General features: G+C 38.5%; 2 protein-coding genes across 4 annotated transcripts; one reads left to right on the plus strand and one right to left on the minus strand.

The window, feature by feature from the left end:
- Positions 1-224: 224 nt before the first annotated feature.
- Positions 225-15,984, plus strand: znf687b (zinc finger protein 687b). 3 transcript variants are annotated; one of them, XM_079828646.1, is made up of 11 exons: positions 225-300; positions 1,672-1,706; positions 1,794-4,118; positions 4,210-4,511; positions 9,949-10,133; positions 10,258-10,434; positions 10,548-10,710; positions 11,023-11,361; positions 13,832-13,944; positions 14,059-14,161; positions 14,239-15,984. In XM_079828646.1, exons 3-11 carry the CDS (start codon positions 1,835-1,837, stop codon positions 14,824-14,826), a joined length of 4,254 nt encoding a protein of 1,417 aa, XP_079684772.1. In that variant the 5' UTR covers positions 225-300; positions 1,672-1,706; positions 1,794-1,834; the 3' UTR covers positions 14,827-15,984. The 3 variants fall into 3 exon arrangements, with proteins under 3 accessions (XP_079684772.1, XP_079684771.1, XP_079684773.1); XM_079828645.1 differs by having other exon boundaries at positions 229-300; positions 1,814-4,118; XM_079828647.1 differs by lacking the exon at positions 1,672-1,706 and having other exon boundaries at positions 229-300; positions 1,814-4,118.
- Positions 15,985-16,470: 486 nt separating this feature from the next.
- On the minus strand, positions 16,471-22,738 carry aqp10b (aquaporin 10b; the record flags this gene model as incomplete). The annotated part of the gene is made up of 6 exons (XM_079828554.1): positions 16,471-16,714; positions 17,624-17,841; positions 18,288-18,406; positions 18,501-18,638; positions 18,712-18,838; positions 22,652-22,738. The coding sequence occupies 6 exons, from the start codon at positions 22,736-22,738 to the stop codon at positions 16,471-16,473; spliced, it is 933 nt and encodes a 310-aa protein (XP_079684680.1).
- Positions 22,739-24,121: the final 1,383 nt, after the last annotated feature.

Raw genomic sequence — 24,121 nt, forward strand, 5'->3', positions numbered from 1 at the left:
AAACCAAATCAACCTAAAGACAGTGAAACATGAGATCCTGGAAGGATGTAAATACACAAACAGTATACATCCATAAAATGCAATGATACCATTCATGTTTTCCGTAAATTTAATATAACAAGCTAAATTTCTCCAAACCCATTCATGCAAACATAACAATATAACCAAAGAAGACGAAAAATAATTTTCCTGTCCATTATTTTTAATGTTATCTGCCAAGACCTGGCCGTACTCGATCGATGACGGGAAGTTAAGGCGCTTCATCTGGAGCGAGGATAGTCGGGAATCTCAAAAAAACAGGTAAACAAAATCACTGTCCATGCATGAAAATACACAATCCAAAAATAATACACACGTACATAAAAATGCATGATCATAAAGACATAATGTGGCATCCATGTGAGGTTATTTATAAACAGGTAATGTTGCCGTGCACATGCAGTGGCCTGCGCTTAAATGACCCTCGCGACGGGGCAGCACGGACCCCGCCGTCATGACAGAACAAACCCGAAAATACACCTCATATATCTGTGTATCAGGCCACGAGTTCTTTATTTATTATTATATCAACACCAACACCGCAACTAGGGGACAAAATGTGACAAAAGCCCTTTAATCGTACCATTAGCGTTTCATTTCGGTCCCCATTTGTAGTTAGCCAGGTCAGATGGAGGTTTTAGCCGTTCTCAGGCAATTGTGTTTGTTTTGTATACACCAAATTGATCTCTGAAACGTGCATGCGGAATCATTATCTTTCTTTATTGGCCAATTATGTATTCATGCAATTTTTTTTATTTAATCTAAGAGGGCTTGTTTGGATTCTCTTGTTGATACCATAGCAGCTGTAGCGTGCTAAACAGGCTCTGTTACCTGCAAATTATCCATTGTTAAGCAAAGAAAAAATGGTTGTTGGATCATATGTTTATGATATAAAAAAAAAAAAATATTAGTTTTTTTATATATTGCATAAGTGAATCTCTTCCAGTTCAGACATCAATGCTAAGTTTATACAGAACCATTGCGTGGCTGTTAGCCAAAGCTAACAAAACAAAGCCGTTCGTTGTCATTTTGCTGTAGCGCGATGTATTTAACGTTATATATTTGTAAATATTTTTTGTTGTTGTCGAAGGAAAGCATGGGGTATTATTAAAACAGCAGGATGCACATGTGGCTAAAACCACTTTCAATTTTACCTAATATGTGCCTCAACACGAAGCAGTTTTTATTAGGATTACAAACAGATGGAATACTTGATATGTTTTAATAAAATATGTTTGTGCCAAAAATATGTTTTTATATGTACTAAAATCACATAAAAATAATAATAAATATATATTTATTTTTATTATTATTTTTTAATAAAATGCATTACCCCTTGTCTATATAAAAAAGACCTCGTTAAATCACACTGATTTGTATGAAAAACATTAAAGAATACTGGGATAAGCCCCTCCATATATCTTAATTTCCTTTTTAAATAGAAAATAAGGTCAACACATTACTTAATGGGATAGTTCACCCAAAAATGAATATTATGTTGTCATTTACCCTCATGTCGTTCCAAACATGTATGACCTCCTTCTGCGAAACACAAAAGAAGATATTTTGAAGAATGTTGGCAACCAAACTGTTTTGGTGACCATTGACTTCCATTATTTATATGTTCCACAGAAGAAAGAAAGTCATAGGTTTGGAACAACATGAGGGTGAGTAAATTATGTTTATTTTTGGTCAAATGATAATTTTTGATGAACTATCCCTTTAATGCAATTCTTATCACACACTTTTTTCAGACATTTTATTTGTGTTCTAGGATTGAGTCCACTGACCCGGCATGGGGGACATGAAAACCCCCGATTTCGATGACCTATTGGCAGCGTTTGACATTCCTGACATTGATGCCAAAGAGGCTATCCAGTCAGCACCGGATGAGGTGGAGGGGCATCAAGGAGCAGGCGGAGGATCACTCATAAAGACTGGTGATGCTTCAGTAGGTGGAAGTTCAGCCATAAGATCGCCCAGCCCATCCTCAGATTCTCAGAGTGACCCTTCTATTGTTAGCGTGATTGTGAAGAACCGTGTTCGTCCTGAGCCCTTTGATGGTGGTGACAACTCGGTACCAGACCCACTCAACCATAATGGATTTGTGTCGTCCGGTGGGTCAGTACATATGTCGCAGGCCCGTTGCCAGCCAAATGGGGAGCAGTGGCCCATATGCAGCTCAAAGACGATTCCAGAGACCGCAGGGTCTGCCCTTGGATCTTCCGGAAGTTCCAAACAGGGCAGCAACATCTTCAATAAACTGAAGCCCTTAATGGCACAAGGTGCTGGAGACTCTGTTGGAAGGGCCCGGAAAATGCAGCTTCTGCAACAGCAGCATATGCAGCAGGAGATGAACATAGAAGGTGCAGACAAGGCAAAAGCCCCTGCAGTTCCTAGTGGGGCAAGTGGAGCAGCCTCTCCTTTCTTTCCCCCACCTAAACCACTTCTTTCCACTCCCTCCACAGCTACATCATCCTCGCCATCATCGTCTTCTCCCTCAGTTGGTTCCAGAGTTTCTGGGGCTGTGGCATCGTCTCCCCTTGCTACATCTCTAACAGAGCCGTTTAATGGAACACCACGTCTTAGTTCGTCTGCATTCAGACGCGTAGATTCAGATGAAGAGGACTCGGATCCTGATTCTGGTGGATCTCTAGTCATCCACGAGAGTCCGGACTCGCCCACCCCTCCGAAACTGTCACGTAGGATGAGATCACCTCCAGAAAATTCACAGTCTCCTTCTCTCCCTCCTTCGACGTCCATATCACCCAGCGCTTACCCCAAACCAGGTGACATCCCCTTGGCTTCACCTGCTTCACCTCGAGCTCAACAGAACTGGCTTTCCGCACCAGTCCAAACAGGAACCGGAAAGAGTTTACCCCAAGAGGAACGAAACCCAGAGCATGTGATTGAAGAACGAGACTCGCCGGAGAGCCCTGAGCCTGAGATGCCCAAGTCCTCCATGCCAACGTCTGCAGTTACCAAAAGATCATGCAGTCCAGCGGTGGCATCTTCATCACCATCTGCTGCCCTTCAAGAACCCAAGGAAGAAGAAGAGGAGATGGAAGTAGACAAAGGGTCTACAGAGAATGGAAAAGATGTGGCTAATGCGGATGGTAAGGATGGTGGGAAAAAGGATGGAGAGAAAATGGAGGTCAACACTGCTCAATCCCTCCCAGCGGACACTGGCTCAACGCCAAGCACTGGAGGCAAAGCTGTAGCTGGCAGCAATGTTCCTTCCAGACCACTTAAAGTCCGCATCAAGACCATTAAGACATCTACAGGAGGCATCACCCGCACGGTTACCCGAGTAGCAGGTAAGGGAGGTGCTGCCAATGCAGGCAAAGATGGAAGTAAAACCCAAACGGGAAATCGAGCCAATCCTGCGAAAGGCGCCAGAAAAAATGACGCCACTGCTGGTCAAGTGGTAAAAAGCTCAACCCTACCAGTGTCCACTCTAGAAGCCAGTAGTGCCATGTTAGCAGCAGCCAGCAAGGTCCAAAACAAAATGACAGTGCAATCCGATAAAATGAAAGTTTCTGCCACAGCAGTGAGCATCACAAAAGCCACCACTTTACCAGTCGCTCCAGCTGTCGGCGGAATAAGCGTGCGTCCTACAGTTGCTAAAACCGCCAATGGTGGTACTGTGCCATGTAAACCAGCATCTATCGTCAACAGCACCGGTGCTGTTATTTCCCGTAGCCAGTCCAGCCTGGTTGAGGCTTTCAACAAGATCCTGAATAGCAAGAACCTGCTGCCCAGCTACCGTCCGGACCTCTCGAGCCCACCGCCCCCTGAATGGGGTCTTCCTATGCCTGCTGCTGGCTACCGATGCTTGGAGTGCGGAGATTCTTTCGCTTTGGAGCGCAGCTTGGCACGACACTACGACCGGCGCTCTTTGAGAATAGAAGTGACATGTAATCACTGCGCAAAGCGGCTGGCTTTCTTCAATAAGTGCAGTCTGCTGCTACATGCTCGGGAGCACAAGGAACGAGGCCTGGTCATGCAGTGCTCACATTTGGTTATGAGACCAGTCACAGTGGAGCAGATGATTGGCCAGCAAGACACTACTCCCATTGGTAAGTTGTGGGAAATACTGTAGTTTTTGTAAAGATTTGAAATAGACTTTTTCAGCTTAATATTGAACTATAAATGTTCTCGATCCTTTAGGTATGCTCTCTCCATCTCTGTCCTCTCCACCTCTGTCATCCTCCACCACCCCAACAGGGACGACCTCTCTACCGTCCACTTCCAGTCCACTGAAGGATTCCCCGTCTCCAGGCACGGCTCCAACCCAGCCCAGCCCTGCCCGCCGTGGACCCCAGAGTCCCCAAGCCCTGATGCCGCTGCCCTGCAAGAAAGGCGAGGCCCTGCAATATCACAACTTCAAGTGTCCTGAATGCCAAGCCCAATTTTCAAGCAAGGCTGAATTAGTGACCCATTTCCAGCAAATCAGAGCTACTCCTAACTCGGTAAGTTTTAAATGTTGTAAACTCAGTGATTTTCTTTCTGGTGGGTCTGATTTTTTTTCCATGCCCTACCCCATATTTTAATTTTGCAACATATTTTGATATCTGTCAGAAATACATTTTATTATCTCTCTCTCTCTCTCTCTCTCTCTCTCTCTCTCTCTCTCTCTCTCTCTCTCTCTCTCTATATATATATATATATATATATATATATATATATATATATATATAATATATATGTAATATATTATCTAAAATGTGTGTATCTGTGTTTTTAAGAGTTTTTAAGAGTAAATAACATTTATTATTTATTTCTGACAGACATAAAAATGTGTATATACCTTATATTACTGCTGTCAATCGATTAAGAAAAATGAATCGCACCTAACATTAATATGTTTTTTGTATATTTTTATGCTGTAATACTTTCACAATAAATCTCCAAAATAATGTAGAAACCACAATACGACAGCTAATTAAAAATATTTGTTTAACGGCATCTTTTTTTACTAAGCAATATGAACAAAGGACTGTATCACTGATACCAGTACTGATACTGATGCAGAGCTGCCAACTTTTCAAAAAGGGAGATTTGGTGGGGCCAACCAAAATTTTGCCACGTACAAAGCAAAAATTGCAACAAAAGAAAAAGAATAATGTTATAATAGCTATATATACACACACACACACATCACAGAAAACACTCTCTCTGCATCAGCATTTGAATGGGGTAGTATTGTTTTTTGTGTTGTTGGTTTCTTTTTTGCCTTTGATAGATAAGTATAGGTTGATAATTAATTATGTCTATTGAGACAAAATGCATCTATATGACGCTTTGTATATACAGTATATCCTAGACATGCACACACACAATTTTTAAGCACTATGTAGCAGTGGCGTAGCCAGGATTTGTTCAAAAGGGTGGCCGGGCAGGGGCCAGCAACCATGCTGGGGTGGCACAGAAATCTTCGTTATTTCAGACTGTTTTAGTGCCTACAACACAAATGAATACAGCTAATTCGTAGGCCTATTTAATTGTAATTGAGATAGTAGTGAATTAGATCATGGAATACTGAGTGAATTTGAAACATTTTTGTGTTATTCCTCACCTCCAGACAAGGGGCTAACTTTATAGCTAAAGTTTAACTTGCTCAGTCAGCCAGGTTCTGGTTCTCAAAACCCCTAATATCTTTTCTCCATTGTTGCATTTTTCATGGATGTGACATGCAGATAATAACTACATAGCCTTAAATATTAATTGAATTATATATAATCAGTGAACTCTTCAACAATTCTGAGTTAGTCTTTAAGGACCGTTTCTAAACCTTGCAACCGAATAAGTAAAGACTGAATGTTTAATTTTCTATATTAGTTGTCAAAATAAATAATTGCAACAGTTCTATCAAAAATTAAACTCAGTAAAAGAAAAACATGTGTTCTCTAATGAATCATATGCAAGAATATTAATTTATTTAAATTATTGAGTAAGGACGGAAGTCAACATTTAATTTTATGCATTTGAATTAGGGCTGTCAAAAGATTAATCGTGATTTATCACATCTAAAATAAAAAGTTTGTGTTTACATAATATATGTGTGTGTACTCTGTTAATTATTATTTATATATAAATACACACACAAGCATGTATATATTTAAGAAAAAAATATTATTTTTATATATAAAACATTTATATTTATATATATTATAGATTATATAAATGTATATACAGTATATACATGCAGATATTTCTTAAATATATACATGAATGTGTGTGTATTTATATATATAAATAATAATTAACAGAGTACACACACATATATTATGTAAACACAAACTTTTATTTTGGATGCAATTAATCACGATTAATCTTTTGACAGTCCTAATTTAAATATTATACATTATTGTTTGTATACTTTACAAGTGAAAGCAAAATTAGCGCCTATCTTTCAGTATAAATTGGGGCAAATTGGGGCAAAATGCTCACATATATTTGTGCATTAAAAAAAATACATATCTTGTGCCTTATATTGCAATCTCACTAGGCAGAGTATTTAAAAAAAAATTCCAGAGACATGTGACTCATATTTAACAAATATATACATGTACGCACAGTTTTAACGCAACTTTAATCAAATATTTTGCCTATTTCATGACTTAATAGATGACAGAACTACGACTTTGCAAGCTCGTAGTTTCTTTTGCACTTTATTTGAAGTGATATACAGCACGGCTGAGCGCGGCACATTTGTGTGTGATATTCAAGAGTGTGTGCTGCGAGCACAGTTTAACGGCGAACACTGAGGACAGGAAATTTTGTTTTTCAAATTTTTACTGACATATAGACTGATAACATCAGATACTGAATCAGGACAACGCGCTTCTCTCAGAATCTGACAGAAGTGTCACCAGTTTTCACACATATCTTTCAAAATAAAGATGGCATCGAAAAAACAGAGTTACGTTTGTTGTTGTTTCTTTGACTGCACACAATGCGACTCACTCAAAACAGTCTTGCAACCCACCAGTTGAGAAACATTGACGTAGTCTATAGTATCTGTTGTTCGCCATTCACTGTTGTTCTGCTGAAGCTCATTCGGCACCTGTAACTGACTTGCGCTTGTCGCCGAGGAGATCTTGGAGTGCGCATCTGACGTCCGAAGTCTCACGTTTTTTTGTGGTCTTAAAGAGACGGTTTTGCGTTTAAATAAACACAATTCTTGTCAAAAAAAAAAAAAAAGATACACAGCAGTTGTGAGTGGGGTGGCCAAAGGGGTGGCCAAGCTTAAGCCAAGGGTGGCCGCGGCCACCCCTGGCCACCCCCTAGCTCCGCCGCTGCTATTTAGAGGCATGCTTTTGTCTAAATAGAACAAAATGATTATACATCAACCTACAGCATACTTTTACAGGGAAGAAAAAGGAAAAAATCTGTCTGTCCTGTCTGTTGTGCGGCTCTTTTTTGCTGTGGCTGATCTTAAAAAAAATAGTGTTGTAGTAAAAACTACTTTAAGTAGTTAAGTAACATTCAAGCTACCCTTTTTTTTTTATGAGATTGTTACAAATAACTGAATAATTGTTAATGAAGAATGTTATAATATTTGGGGTTTCAAGCAACATAATGCAATGTAATTATGATTTCAAAGAGTATGGGGGGATTTCAGGGTTATTGGGACACTTTTTCCCCAGTCATTTCAATGGCAAAAACTGTCAAAATCATTACACACAATACTCAAATATAGCCTATATCTCAAACTGTCTGTCAAAGTGCAAAATGGCTACACATTTAACATCAGTGCAAGAACAAAATGTATGCAACTTAAATGAAATACTCAGGATTAGTCTAAAAATGCAGGTTAAACTCACATGCAGTGATAAAGCGTGAACAGAAACACCAGTCATGAACTGCTCGCTGCGCGTGGTGGGAGCGGCGGCACTGGCTACACGTATTTATTTGCACATTTATCTAAACCCCCTCACCGAAAGCATAACTAGTTGATCACGACGAGTGGCTCAACAGGTAGATCTATAGATAATCTTTCAGGCATTTGACCGACTGGGTTGACACTTCAGCGTGAGAAATCGGGGGGCGTGTGAGCGTGTGAAACCAATCAAATGCATGTGTCTCACGGCCAATGCGTGAGAGTTGGCAGCTCTGCTGATGTCTCTATTACATTTTTTTTCCCCCTCAATTATAGCCATTGAACATTACAAAAAAATTAAAGCTATCATTTTTTTAGCATTTTAATAGGATTGAAAACATTTTACATTTTACATATAACATTTTCATTTAAGTGAAAATTAAAGCAATCTTCACCTAAACCCATTGTAGTAAATGTCAATTAACTGTGCCTTTAATATATCAGGGCTCAAATCTAAGTTTTTTTTCTTCTGGTCAAAATGGGATGGTTCACACGTACACAGGTATTTTAATAAACAGAGTTTTTAAAAAAAAAAATTGCGTCCACATGAAAACGCAAAAACACGCTATGAAGCGCTGTCAAGAGCATGCCAAACCAACAGGGGGCAATATAACCTTAACCGTAAAGCTATATTGTCCAATCAGAAGCCTGGAAAAAAGGTTATTTCCGTTTTGACCCAACAAGCCAAAATCTCCGGTTTCACTGTCCACACGACAACACTGCAACCGGAGTTTCTAAAAATCTTCACCCTTGCAGGAGTTTTCAAAAAAGTTGCGTTTACATGTGGACGAACGGCCAAACCCCATAGAAAAAGCTGTGGTTTTGAAGATACCCGTGTTCGTGTGGACAGGACCTTGAATGTACAAATAATTTCAATTTCAAATTGATCCATGTAACCTTATAAACATGTTATAATTGCATTTACATTTAAAAGCGCACAGAATCAATATGGCAGCTGCTGCCTCATCCAACAGAATTCAACAGCCATGTTCAATAAATCACAGAAAACCAAATAAGAATCATTGCGACAAATTGTTGCATTCAGTGTGACTGTAAATTCTTGCATAATAAATTTTATGCATTTTATGTTTATTTTTGATGAGATGTGAATTTACATAAGAATGTTTATACGATCAATTTACACATTTATTTTACTCATGATTCTTAAAGGGTTAGTTCACCCAAAAAATGAAAATTCTGTTATTAATTACTCTCGCGTCGTTTCAAACCTGTAAGACCTTCATTCATCTTCGGAACACAAATTAAGATATTTCTGATGAAACCTGAGAGCTTCTGACCCCTCCATAGACAGCTGTTTAATTAACACTTTCAAGCCCCAGAGAGGCAGTAAAAGCATTGTTTCAGCCTTAATTTTATGAAGAGACGAGAATACTTTCTGTGAGTAAAAACGAACAAAAGTAACGACTTTATTCAACAATTTCGTTTTAGCCTATGTCAGACTCTTACGCTGTTGACGCAGTTTAAGCAGTGCAGCGCTTCCAGAACGCCGGCTTACCATTGGCCGACGCTGTTCACGTGAGCACCACGACGCATTCGAGTCGTTCTGCCGTAGAAGTAAGAAACGCTGCACCATTTACACTCCATCAACAGTGTAAGAGACTGACACAGGCTAGAAGAAATTGTTGAATAAAGTCATTATTTTTGTTTGTTTTTGTGCACAAAATGTATTCTTGTCGCTTCATAACATTAAGGTTGAACCACTGGAGTCACATGGACTATTTTAACTGTGTCTTTCCTACCTTTCTGAGCCTTGAAAGTGTTAATTAAACTGCTGTCTATGGAGGGGTCAGAGAGCTCTCGGATTTCATCAAAAATATCTTCATTTGTGTTCCGGAGATGAACGAAGGCCTTACGGGTTTTGTACGACATCAGGGTGAGCAATTAATGACAGAATTTTCATTTTTTGGTGAACTAACCCTTTAAATAGGGCCCAACATCTGTGTATAAGCTAGATAAAATTACTTTCTCTACATACTAACTAACTCTGTCTCTTTATATTTCAGACTTGTATGCTTTGCTCTCCCCCCATGATGCTGCCTAACTGGTGCAGTGTGTCGGCCCATCAGCGGATACATAAGCACCGAGCACCCCATGTGTGCCCCGAGTGTGGTGGCACTGCCCGCCAGGCCACATTTCAAACCCACCTGGAAGAGTCCTGCCTGCACTTTGCCAGGCGCATCGGCTACAGGTTCCTGGCTTTCAATTTCCTATCAGTGTTTTGTAATATTGCAGGCAGATATCTTGCAAGGAAATGGAGAAAAAAATTGCCTACTTAAACTCGCACATGCTCAAATCCACTTCCTTTATTCCAGGTGCTCCAGTTGTCAAGTTGTGTTCGGAGGTTTGAATTCTATCAAGTCCCACATTCAGACAGCTCACTGTGAAGTGTTTCATAAGTGCCCCAATTGCCCGATGGCCTTCAAATCTGCGCAGAGCGCCCAGGGGCACATCACTTCCCAACATCCCGCCCTCACAGCTGCACAGGCTAAGTAGGTTGAACCACATCACACACAGCTTTTCATGATCAGTGACATGGATGGGAAATATTTTGAATGTAGATGTGAACTCTGATCCTCATTATTTTCTTAAACTTATTCTACAGGATGATCTACAAGTGTGTCATGTGTGACACTGTGTTCACCCAGAAACCTTTGCTCTACATGCATTTTGACACTCACCTGGCCAAACAGAAGGTGCATGTGTTCAAATGTCCAGACTGCACTAAACTTTATGCCCAGAAAGGCTCCATGATGGAACACATCAAGGTAGATATCCTAACAGTAATTCAAATAAAGAATAATACATTTAAACAAGGATATTAATTGATTACGCCTTAAATTAATGATTGTTATTTTGCCTTTTGTGTTACCCATTCTTTTCACTTCCCCTAAAGAATGTGGTGTCAGCAAAGGCATACAGTAAAACTCTTGGTTTGGCCTTTACAGAGTGATTTCTGTGTATCACCTTGTCTAATGCTCATACCAAGTACAAAAGCCACCTCAATGTGAATTTTTTTATTTTCTTTTGAATTGTTTATATGCTTTTGACCAGAGCTGTCTTTCAATATTTTCCCTCAGACTGCTCATAGAGGCCTGTCCGTCAAAGCAGAGACTCCGCCCACCACCTCATCTCCTGTCACAGCCCCTGCCAGCAACTCCACAGCTAAACCCAAACCAACCGAAAACAATTCAGATGAGTTGAGCCAGGGACAGGGAGAGGAGGAAGAGGAGGGGGAAGAAGAGGAGGGAGAGCAGGAAGGGGAGGAGAGAGAAGAGGAAGAAGAGGAGGAGAATGAGGAGGAAGAGCAGCCGAGCTCTCCAGAGAGCGGGAATTTGGAGTGGAGGTGCAGGGAGTGCAAGAAACGCTTTGCTGAGAGAGAGGATTACATCGACCACATGAAGAACGACCACGGCACGGTTGGTACTCTTAAAGACATACACGACGCAATCACAAGAAAATGCTAGGACAGATGCTATATATTTTAGCTAAGAGATATATTATATGAATGTATGATTCTATTATATACTTCTGCGCTTGCATTTTCTTGTAATTAATGCAACAACAAAAAAATTTGGAGTCAGTTGAAAATAGCATTTAAAATGTTTTATTTAAAAAAAATTATTTAATTTCAGTTTACAAAGAAAATTCTAAATGTCATTATTTTCCCATTAGTTTTTAAAAAAAATTACCACTACTATGTGTGTACAAAAGTTTGGGGTCAGTAAGATTTTTAATGTTTTTTAAGTCTCTCATGCTCACCAAGGCTGCAAATACAGTAAAAACATTAATAATATGACAAATTTTTACAATTTAAAATATTTCAATATATTTTAAATTGTATTTTAATTTTCAGCATCATTACTAGGGCTGGTCCGAGTACCGTTTTTTTGAGCTTCGAAGCTTTGGTAGTAATTAACACAGAATATTCAAAGCTTCAGGGAAGGGGCTGAACATATTCTTCTCTCTAATAAAAGAAGGAATCTAGTGAAGCGGCACGCCTCACGCGGGCAGGGCTTATATGCTCCAAGAATGGACACTGCACTAGTGATACAAACACACAGGTCTGTTACGTCCCAGTAACAAGCTCCTATATTTCGCAGTACATTCATTTAGATTGACAATAACGGGGAATAGGCTTGCTGTGATAGTCGGTGTTACCGATGTTCAGGAATAACACTGGTTACATCACTTGCCCACCGCGGCCCAACGTCGTTTTGATATTTTATAGTAGTAAAAAATTATTTAGTTCAGTTAGAGAATTCAAAACTGAACGTGCAGCGTGAGCCGAACAAGAGTCAGATTTAATTCGTCACGAGAGTGAGAAGCTGCATGGCAAGATGATCACAGAAGATTTGGTTTCAAAGCTAAATGTAAAAGTGCCTATTTAAAGTTTGTCATTGTACTGTTTTGTTTTTGTGTTTTTCATTTAATAATAATAGGCTAATGAACCCACCATTCAAGCAACCCGCAGCCGAATTGATGCTAATTCAAAACCGAAACTAAAATGTGCACGGCCGCACTTTCATTCTTTCACGGCTGCACAGTGCAGCATTTTAATGTGACGTGGGGGAAAATGTTCTCACCGTCACATCCCTAACGGGTAAAAAGACTAATACATTTTGATTCTATTATTCTATTTTCCCCAATGTCAAACCAACGCACCTTAACCCAAAATGCAAGTTTCTTCCATATAAGCTCATGCAGTCTTGCGCTCTAGACAGAGAATACTCCGTTGCAGCCTTGCAGGGAACACTTAGGCTAAGAAGAAGCAAATATATTTATTAAGTATAACTAGGTTGGATTCGTATTCAACTGTTGGCTAGGCTATAAGATAATTGTAAAAAAATATATATATATTGTATTTTGCCTGATTTTATAATATAAACATATTCAAGCACAGATGTTTCGAGGGGGATGCCAGGTGTGCGGAAGGGAGAAAAAATATATTAGTATTAAAATATTCAAATCCCAAATTTGAAAATCGAATACCAACCCGCCGAACGAATATTCTTGTACAGCCCTAATCATTACTCCAGTCTTCAGTGTTCTAATATGCTGATTTGTTGCTCAAGAAATATTTCTTATTATCAAATATTAAAAACAGTTCCTGCTTAATATTTTTGTGGAGGATTCTTTGTGAATAGAAATTTCATAAGCATTTATTTGAAAGCATTTGAAACAGCATTTGTTTTAAATAGTCAAACCAAAAATTATTGAGACACCGGATATAATTTTTTACTAGTGGGTGCAGGACACTTTAGTTACTAGTTAATTTATGTAAGTGAGGAGAGCAAAATAAAGTTTAAACTGTGACATATTATACCCAAAAATTCTACATACAGTGGACTTTTTATAAAAATAAAAAAAAATTAGGGACCAAAATTATTCAGACACTTTGACCTGACCATGTTTTGCTTGTGTTTTTTCTTTAATTGCTAATGCGACCTTTTACACCACAGACTGAACAAAATGAAGCATTGCTTGGTCATTGGTTAACCAAAATTGGTATTATCTAATTGTGTACTTAAATCTAACAGCTGAAATTGTATTGGTTGATTGTAATCCATTACATACCTTTCTATCAAAGTTATCTAACATTATCAAGATGAATTTGTTCTGACACAGTTCTTGTCAGATTTTATTACCATTTTCTAAGCTATAGGGAATAAACTGAGATAATGTGAGAAAATGTTGAAGGTGTCTGAATACATTTTGGTTTGACTATATATTTTGTAATAATGTCTTTACTGTTGGTTTTGATTAATGTTATATATATATTTTTTTTTATTTTTTTTTATTTAATTACAATTTGTTTGCATAAAAATAAGAAAGTAAATACTTAAAATTTATTAAATGCCTGCCTTTTGTTTTTATTTCTTCTTCTAGTTAATGAAGAAGTTCCCCTGCAGATCGTGCGAGCGTTCATTCAGTTCGGCCAACAGCCTTCGTCGACATGTCAGAATAATACATGAGGGCGTCAAGAGAGTCTTCCACTGCCCGTGAGTCAGATATTCATCAACCACCAATTTATTTGAATCTTTCTTTTCCTGCTTAAAATGATTCTTTATTTGATTATTTTTCTCTTCTATTTCTGTACATGTTGTTCTCTTCAGGCACTGCTCAGAGGGCAAGCGTACATTCAGTAGTCGTCTGATTTTGGAGAAGCACATTCGGGTCAGACATGGCATTAGAGCGCGACAGACAACAGACAAAGCGGTCAGTTTGGACGCTCTACCTCTTTAGAGTTTATTATATTTAATTATCCACATATTAATTTTAATATCCTCTCTCAGAGCGCTCCAAACACCAGAAAGCGTTCACTTCCAAGTGATGGGGCGGGCAGTTCATCTGAGCTTGACAATGAGGGCGGAGCTCCAGCTGTAGGGGGCGGCGCCGATACGGATGACGTCACGGGAGAGGACGCCTCGGGTCCAGCGAAGAGAACTCGAGCGTCTGAAAACCGACCGGTCGAGCAGGAGGAAGACGACGGCACTTTCCGTTGCACACCCTGCGGCTTCACCACCCAGGATTGGGAAGATTTTCAGCGACACATTCCCGTCCACTGTGATGCTGAGAACGCGTCTCAGCAGTGCCTGCAATGCGGAGCATGTTTCGCCTCGGCCGGCTCTCTCAGCCGACACAAATTCATTACACACCGCTTGCGCCAAGGTCAGCAGGACAGTCGTGGTGGGAACACATCGCCTGGTGCGTCTCCGCAGGACGGATCGCCGTCCTCGCCTAAAGCCGGCGAGGACGGGGAGGGAGGGGTGAGCTGTAGGGTGTGTGGCCGGCGCTTCGACAAAACATCAGACCTTAACACACACTTCCGCACGCATGGCATGGCCTTCATCACGGCACACAGGACCGATAAGCCCTTGTAGAACGAGCTAGACGGGAGAAAGGAAAGAAAGGAAAAGCCATTGCAAAACAGGACACGGCTTTGAACCAGCCAATAAGACGAGTTTAAAATCAATGCATATAATTTGGAAAACTTTCGTTTTGATTGTAATGTGAACTGTCTTCCGAAATACAAAGATATTAATGTTATTTCGCCCTTTCCTCCAATCTCTCCCTGTTTGTAACATCCTCAGCTTTTTAAATACCTTTACAAAAGGTCAAATAGTATCTCAGACAGGCTTTGTGTTGCTCGAAAACTACTTTACATTTCAAGCAATTCGGCATCTGCTGGGTTTTGCTGAGCTGAGCGTCAATCCACAAAAGCATTAAAGCAAAAAGGGTGCTAGTGAAGGTTTTTTTTTTAACAAATAAAGGAAAACACTGACTTTTAAATGTAACGATATTGTACAGACATTGTAGTACTGATATTTATTTATATTGAAGCATTCATCAGTTTTTTGATAATCATTGAGAACTTAAAATAAGTGTGGAAAAAGTTTCATTTGTGCAAGGAGAACAGACGTATATGAGGTCAAAGATGGATTGTAAAGTTTAAATAGTCAAAAAAGGTCAATATAAGTAAACATGGATACATTACATTTCAGTTGCAGATACACTTGAGCACATTTTATGTGTATAAATGCAGTACATCAGTTTGAAATGGTTGTTGCATTTGGAAATGTGAATAAGTTCAGTCTTTGTACCCCCCTCTCCCTTAGCTGAAAGATAATATTGAAATGCTACTGGTGAAATTTTGTGTTCGGGACCTGATGTAATTTTTACGACTTCATCTGATGGAAAAATCAACACTGAGTTTGAAGGATTGCTTGTGTGTTTTATGGCAAATTATGTACAAATATGAATGTTGTTTGTGTATTTTTTTTTTTTTTCTTTGATAAGAGTCTTTTCTATCAGAATGTTTTGTGCTTGTCAAAAACCACATTTCTTAAAAAAATAATTGTGATCGTGTGAATCATCTGTGTGAGTGTGACTTTCTATCTCTCCAGTAATAGATGTATACATCCCATACATAGACAGTCTATAGACAGCCATCTTATTCTGTGATGATCTGCCTGTTTCACTGCCGTACATCTGTGTCAGTTCTCTTTCTAAATAAAACAGTAAATTGGTACGGTACAGATCATGGTGTCCTTAATGATTTATGTCCATAAATAGCATGCTGGGAACACTAATAATAGTAAAATATCAAATATAGTTTAATATCAACATTAGCAAAATCATGGAATGCAATGCAATTACTGATGAAAATACATATACACATAAATTGATGTTTCTGTTTATGTGCATTTTTTTAGGTAGAAAATTAATAGATAACACTTTACTATAAGGTCTCAATTGTCAATGCATTAAATGATTAATCTTAACATAAAACAAAATATTATTGTAAAATTGTACCGCTTTATTAGAGCTGGAATTGAATGTTTCAATTTTTGCTAACAAAAGAAAGTATAAAGTACTCTACTGAAGCGAGCCTTCAGGTTATTACAAAGTCATTGTTGATGTGTTTGATTATTAACCTACAAAAATACAAGTTATAATTAAATAAATTTAACATATAAATAGTAACAATTGAGATTCCATCATGCGTTTGACAGATTCTTTCCACTTTAGCGTTTGTCTGCTGAGGTCATGGAAAAGATCCGTTCCTTGTCGTATTCTTTAATGGTGTCAAACTTCAGCTGCACACCCTCTAACTCCACAGTTTTTTGATCTGTCACTGCCAGGCCTTCAGGATCCATTGGCTCTGAGTCTGGATGATGTACTCCAATCAGCAGCTCATAAAGTAATGAACCCAGAAGACCACCTACACACGGTACAACCAGCGGGACCCACCACCAACCATGTCCGGCCCTGATAAGAAGTAGTCTCATTTTAGCGTCCAAAGGTTTTTTTTTTTATACATATATATACACACACTACTGTTCAAAAGTTTAAAGATTTTAAGGGGCAATGTACTATTACTTTTATCCATTAAAGATGCATTACAGTAAAGTAACAGTAAAGACATTTATAATATTACAAAATATGTCTATTTCAAATAAATACTAAATTATGTCATGAAACTCAAGATGGCGCAGGCTGATAGGTCCTTAACTCAATCTGCTTGCAATCACATTGTTATCTACAGGGCACAGCTGATTGGTTCCTGCTGTATCAGCAGCCAATGACCTTGATTAACTTTCAAATACTTGCTCAGCATCTGCTGTAGCAGTTTGCAGTGCACTTTCAGAAACCCGCCTCCTTCCCCAGCTCCACCTGTATAGATCTGCCATAGGTAATACATATACGCTATATTGTACAGCAGCAGCATGTCTTATATGTATTGGCAGTAGCAAGTCCTGTACTTGCTTTGCAGCAGCAGCGTAGCAGATCTAAGTGTAGCCAAAACTAAACAAATTAACATCCACTACCATGACAAACATTCAAAGAGTCGTCATGACAGAAGTGCTGCTCTTTTGAACTTTCTATTCATCAAAGAATCCTGAAAATAATGTTTCCACAAAAATAAGCATTTTAGAATGACTTCTGAAATAGTTACTGCTAAAAACAGTAGTTTGCTATCACAGGAATTACATGTTAAATTATATTAAAAAAAGAAAAGTTATTTTTCTTTATTTCACAATATTACTGGTTTTACAGTTTTGTTTTTTTCTTTCAAATAAATGCAGCCTTTTTGAGCATAAGAGACTTTCAAAAACAAAAAAAAACTAACATCAGTATATATTAATTGATCATTGTTTGTTACACTTTTACACTGACCTGAACACCTCATCTCCCCAGCCTGCAATGTAAGAGAAGAGTCTTGGCCCCAAGTCCCTTGCCGGGTTGATGGCATATCCGCTGTTAGATCCCATTGAAATACCAATCACCAGGACAACTGCTCCTACCAGGAGAGGTTCCAGGCCAGGCGGTGCTGGTGTGTTATGAGTGTCTCCCAATGCAAGAACACACACTAGCAGAGCAGCTGTGCCAATTATCTGCAGAACAAGCACAAGTTAATGCTGCAACTGTCTCTACTACAGCTCACTTCAGATCTGTACCGCTGACCACTGAAAGCTAGCTATTTTAGTCTGTAAAGTTTTAAATATTCAGATATTTCTCTTACACAAATGCACCACTTCGCTTCAGAAGGCCTTTATTCACCCCCCGGAGCCGTGTGGAGCAGTTATATGATGGGTAGATGCACTTTTATGGACTTGAAAAAATGACCCAATAGTCACGGCCATTATAAAGCTTGGAAGAGCCAGGACATTTTTAATATAACTCCGATTTTATTAGTCTGAAAGAAGATTGTCATATACACCTAGGATGGCTTGGGGGTGAGTAAATCATGGTCTAATATTCATTTGTTGGGTGAACTAACCCTTTAAGAATAGTCCTAGAGTTTCAAACAATAGATGTCCCTGTTTTACATGTTACTGACCTGGTCTACCACTCCACCCCATAGACTCAGGTAGTCTGCTGGGTAAGTTGAGAAGATACCAGCTGTGGCAGTGGCACCACTAACTGTCAGATGCCCTCCAGTGAAATCCATTATGGCATCTAAAATAATACATATGAATAAGTGTCTTCATTTGGATTGTACTTACTGCACTGTATTTTTATAGAGAGATTACATAGACCAAGATCCACTCACCATAATACTGAAGAGCAACAGTTGCTGCAGCCAGAAATGCACCTAAAATCTGTGACCACACATAGAATGGAAGACGAGTCCAGGAGAACCTTCCCAGGACACACAAGCTGAGGGAAACAGCTGGATTCAGATGAGCTCCTTTAACAGGTGAGAAATATTTTAATTGACATGGACATACTTAATATACACAGCTGCACTGGAGAGTTTATACCTGAGACCCCTTTTGCAATATAGATTCCAAATGTGGTGCCCAGTGCAAATCCGAGGTTGATTGACAGGTAGTCGCCCTTAGTGTTTTGAGAGGTCGTCACCTGGGCAACTGAGCCACACCCAAAAAGCTGAAGTGTAGAGAGAGTGATATCAATACATTTTGAAGAATTATCTGGTGTGAACGTGGACTCAGACATGATGTCTATAATGAAAAGCTTTATGACACATTGTTGAGCAATGGTAACGGCAGTTCCTGAGAAGTGGCAAAAGATTATTAAGTAGTTCAATGTCTTCAAAGTTTGACATCTAGAATATTGCTGAAATACATTTCAAAATGTACTAATACATTATTACAAATCAAAAGTTGTATCTGTTAAAGGCACAATAAGTCATTTTCGCCACTAGAGGTCGCTTATTCAAAACAAAGGCGTAGCTTGATGACACATTGATTTCCTCCTCTACAGCCGGTGGAAAAGTATCCGACGGGACTCGGGCAGAAATCATATTAATGGATGAGCTAATGTATGAAAGATTTCTTAACGTTACTGCAGTATGAAGCAGGGTGGGGCTGAAAGCCACTGGAGTGGATCGAGGCCGCTGGAGCGATTGCTAATGTGAGATATGCGCGACACACGGCTCTGGAGCAGTGGCGCTTTTATTATGCCACAGGCGAACGCTTCTGCTTCTTCCGGTCATGCGTATGTGGGGTAACACAGGGCTGTTTTAACCAAGGGGGTAATCCAGCACCCGGAAAGCGGACCCTCCATAGGGGCAGCCATTGCTAACCAAGCCATCACCTGCCATTAGCATTCCATTGACTCCCATTAATTTTGACGTCACTTAAGACAGCAAACAACTTTACATCTGAGGTGTTTAAAGACTCCATTTGACCATTGTTTATTTCTAAAGAAACACGACAATGTATAAAAGGCACCATTACCTTGTATCTGACACTATCGCCCTGTAGAAGCCGTTTTTGTAAAAAATAGGCTAACGATTGCATCAGAACCACGCGACTCTCGTCATAACCACGCGACTCTGTCGCACAGTAGAGAAATTACCGTATAAACAGGAGGAGAAGCTCGCAGGCAATCTTTTACTGTCTATGAGGCCATCGGGGGGACGTGGAGGCATAAAGTCCGATAAAGTCAAGGGAGAAGCATGGGGAGAAGCCCATAAAGAGCCAAAAGCAACAGGACAAAATATTTCAACAACGTGATTCAGTTTTCACTTTGTACAACTACTAGAGGACTTACAACTGTCAGACAAGTTGCTCACGTCACATCTGCATAGTCAAGCTCAGTCTGAGGCTGCGCAGTACGCTCAGCCATCAGGAAGTGAGTGCTTCTAATTGAATTCACTTTTTCCCATTGAAGTCTATGGGGTCGCTGTGTCCATTTCTTTTACTGTCTATGGTTTTATCCAACGCTACCTCACAAACAATTCATACGTATTTGTACGAGGTGGCTAATTCGTACGACTTCACTCGCATGAGTTCGAATGATTTGTCTAAACCGCCGTGACTGGTAGGTTTAGGGGCGGAGTTTGAGGTTAGGTCATTCGTACAAAATCATACGAATTGACCAAAAAAAGTCGTACAAATTCATAGGAATTAGCCACCTCGTAAAATATGTACAAATTGCCGTAAGATTGGGTTGGTTTGATCATATTAGATACATTTTGGGTGTGCTGAAAGTTATGTTATAATGCTACTCTGTAATGCTACTCGACTACTTGTTGCACACTGCAGTAAGCTAGATCGATATTACGCATGGTAAAACATGGTATTTGCGGTAAACAGACTAACTGTGTTGAGCTGTATAACAATGATTTGTTTACTGTCGATGAATGTATCCAAACAGTTGCTCACCTGTCTAATAAAACACATAATATATTAAAGCGCCTTTGGTCTTTCCATGGTTTCTACAAAATAAAACCGGTAAATGAGGGTAACGTGGATAGGATGTCATTGATAGGCGATGCACGGACACAATCCGTGCACTGGTAAAAATTGCTTATTTCTCTGGATTTAAACATTATTGGAAACATTTGGGATGATGACAAAATATATAACATTGTTCCAGTGGTTTTGAATGTTTCACCTTATATCTTACATATTGCGCCTTTAATATTATTTAATGGACCTGAGCTAACATCAGAGGCGGACAGTAAAGTATTTTTACTTTCCAAGTAATGTTATTTTTCAAGTATATGTACTTTATCAGTGTTCTTCTTTGGAAAACTTGACCGTTTTTAATGAAACAGTTTCATATTGAATATCATTTAATACTTAAATGTAGTACTTTCTTACTTTTACTCAAGTTTTATTTGAAACAAGAAAGTATGAAAAATTTTATGTGATTAAGTATTAAAGGTAAAAAATAAAAAAAACTCTAATTTATGTGCAGTAAAAAGTATGACACTATGCTTAGGAATGTAGTGAAATAAAAGTCTACCAAAGAAAAACAGTGATAAAGCACATATACTTGAAATATGTACTTAGAAACTAAAAATACTACACTACTATGTCCGCCTCTGGCTAACATGAACTAATAATGAACAGTTGTATAGGCTATTTTTATTTTTTGTGTATGTTTTACTATTTTCACAAGTAGGGTGCAAATTTTCAAAACACTTACAAAACTCCAAAACACAATTTTTTTCAAAACCTGATCTCATGCTTTCATTCAAGTTGTACATATTTTTATTTTACGTAATCATTGTTTCAAAACACGAGATCACTGTATGAGAACATTTGGTTTAATCACCGCAACACAGCAGAGCTTCTTTCAATTTAATACTTTTAGCAATCAATTCATTCAATAGCAAACAACGCAAGATACACATTTTAAATCACCCTTGTTGCTACATTTATTAGGGTTACAGATGCCACAAAATACCCTTTACATAAACACACATTACATAACTTATCTGAATCCATAATGTTTATAATAGTATCTATCTAGTGTTATCAATTAAGTTATAAAACGGCCCCGTGAGGTTCTGTGCTAGAACAGAGTTTGCCGCCAATACAGTAAATGTTCTCGTGCACTGTCACTGAATACTGTAGTTGACCTTTATATGGGTGGGTTACAGTAATGTGGCAGTTTGTTTACATTATCACATGGCATACTGTAATGTAAAATTCTGCATTTGATGCCATCTACTGATGCATCTCCGGTCAATCTAATGTCACACAACCATTTCCTCTCCATTGTACTCTATCCTGCTCTTTGTGCGCAAATCTCTCTCTCTCCATTTGAACACACTTCGAGTAGTTATCATCTAAGATAAATCTCTTATGTAAAATAATTAATTACATTTGGTTATCCATATCAGAAATTGCAGTTCTATAGAAACTGTATAGGTGTACCAATGATTCATTGACTAACCCTTCATTTAAACTGGATTAAAGAATAGACAAATGCATTAAACTGAATGAGAAGAGGTGCAAATCAAAAGTTTGATAGTAAAAGCTTTATGAAAAGCATACTGTGAATGAAACATTTGTGTAGTGAAAATGATACTTTGTGATTATGTGTATTGTACTAACACAATTGTGATTGTAATATTAGTACTACGAGTTTTGAAAATGTACCAATCGCTTGTGAAAATTGCACCAAAGCAATTAAAAAACCTGAAATAGAGATTAATAAATATTATAGCAAATTAATTGTTCGTTGTTAATACGTGAACTAATGGAACCTTATTGTAAAGTTACCAAAGAAAATCAAAATTTAGAAAAGATACAAAAAAATGGTGTATAAATTTAGAGATTGCTATTACATTTTCACAGATAATTACAAAGAAATGGCAAGTAACGCATTGAATTAAACATGAAATGCTGTCGTGAATCGTATTTAAATTGTTTACAGTGTTGGCCTCATTTGAATACCTTGGTTAATGGCACACATATTAAAAATACAGATATGAAGACTTACTATCAAAACATAGACTCCGAAAAATTCAGCCAGACATTCTCTGATCAAGCTGCTCTTGATTCGGCATCTCCTCAGCAGACGATCCATTATTTCTGCCCTCTGTACTTTCTTTGTTTTTCTGTTCGTTTACAATAAGAGTAAATGCAGGCCAGGTGATTCAGGAGTCCAGACAGATGATTCTCAGGGCTCTATTGAGAAGGTCTTTAATGAAAAGATCCAGTCAGCACTGTAGAGAACGCATGGTCTTCTGTTTAGTTACTTATCACACCACATAGGTAAACTCTGTCGTGTTTAAAGTGTGTTATATGTGTGCGTCTGGGGAAGGAATGACAATTACACGTAGTACATTGCCCTTTTGTAATAAAACAATAAGTAGTTTATTGTTAACTTTAATCTGTGATGCACAGTCGGCTTATACATGACTCATTGATATGCATAAATCATCTACTGTTCATTTTGAAAAAAAAGAGAACGTTTTTGTTTTTTTGCCAATTCATGCAAAATACCTTCAACATTTTCAAAAAATGTGACTCTCCCTCTCTATAGTCAGAGTAAAAAGGTACAAAAAAATTAAAGAGATACAGAGGATTCCTTGTTTTTAGCTGAAACATTTATGCAGAAGTGTCCTGCTCCTGAAGGGGCCAACGTCCTACAGATTTTAGCTTCAAAACACTTGCCTGGAAGAGTCTGAGGACCTTGGTTGGTTTCAGGTGTGTTGACAGTTTTTCTCGGTTGCTTAAACACAGTTAACACAAAGGCTAAATCTGGATCTCAGAGGCCAAAATGACTCATTTTGTTTGCGATATGCTCTAACGTTCACAAAACATTAAAAACATGCAACATAAGCTATATTTCCATCGAACACCACACACTGTGGTCAAATCAATTTATTCTCTCAATCAATCATTATACAATGGACAACAAAATGCAAAATACAGCTATCAATATGATTCTTAAACTCAAATGCTGGAAAGAAAAAAGTAACCCAAGGAAACTTATGGGTGGAAATATCTTAAATAAAATTTGATACTCAGAACTTCACATAGTCCATTCGCTCCTGACGATCATGCCACAGGATCTCATCAACGTTGCATTGAATGTTTTCCCTTGCAATGCAACGGGGGAAATACCTCCGTGCATGGCGTATCCAGCGTATCCATCCCTGGCAGTCCTCTGCACCAATTGCCAAGCAACCAGCACTCATTGCCTCCAGGAGGGACAATTTAAAAACAATTTTAAAAACAAGGCTAATTTTGTCAAAACACTACACACAATTCACACATCCACACACACAAGTAGCAGAACACTTCAGTTCTTTTGCAAAATGAAAGGCTTCTTTCAAAATTTTACAATAATTTAACAAAACCCAATTTTAACACTGTATGGCACACACGTGGTTCAAACAATCTGATTCTGTTTGATTCATTTACACACTGCTGTTCTCAATCTTAAACACTTGTAAAAATGATA

This window comes from Gobio gobio (genome assembly GCF_949357685.1).
Source record: "Gobio gobio genome assembly, chromosome: 11".
Taxonomy (NCBI): domain Eukaryota; kingdom Metazoa; phylum Chordata; class Actinopteri; order Cypriniformes; family Gobionidae; genus Gobio; species Gobio gobio.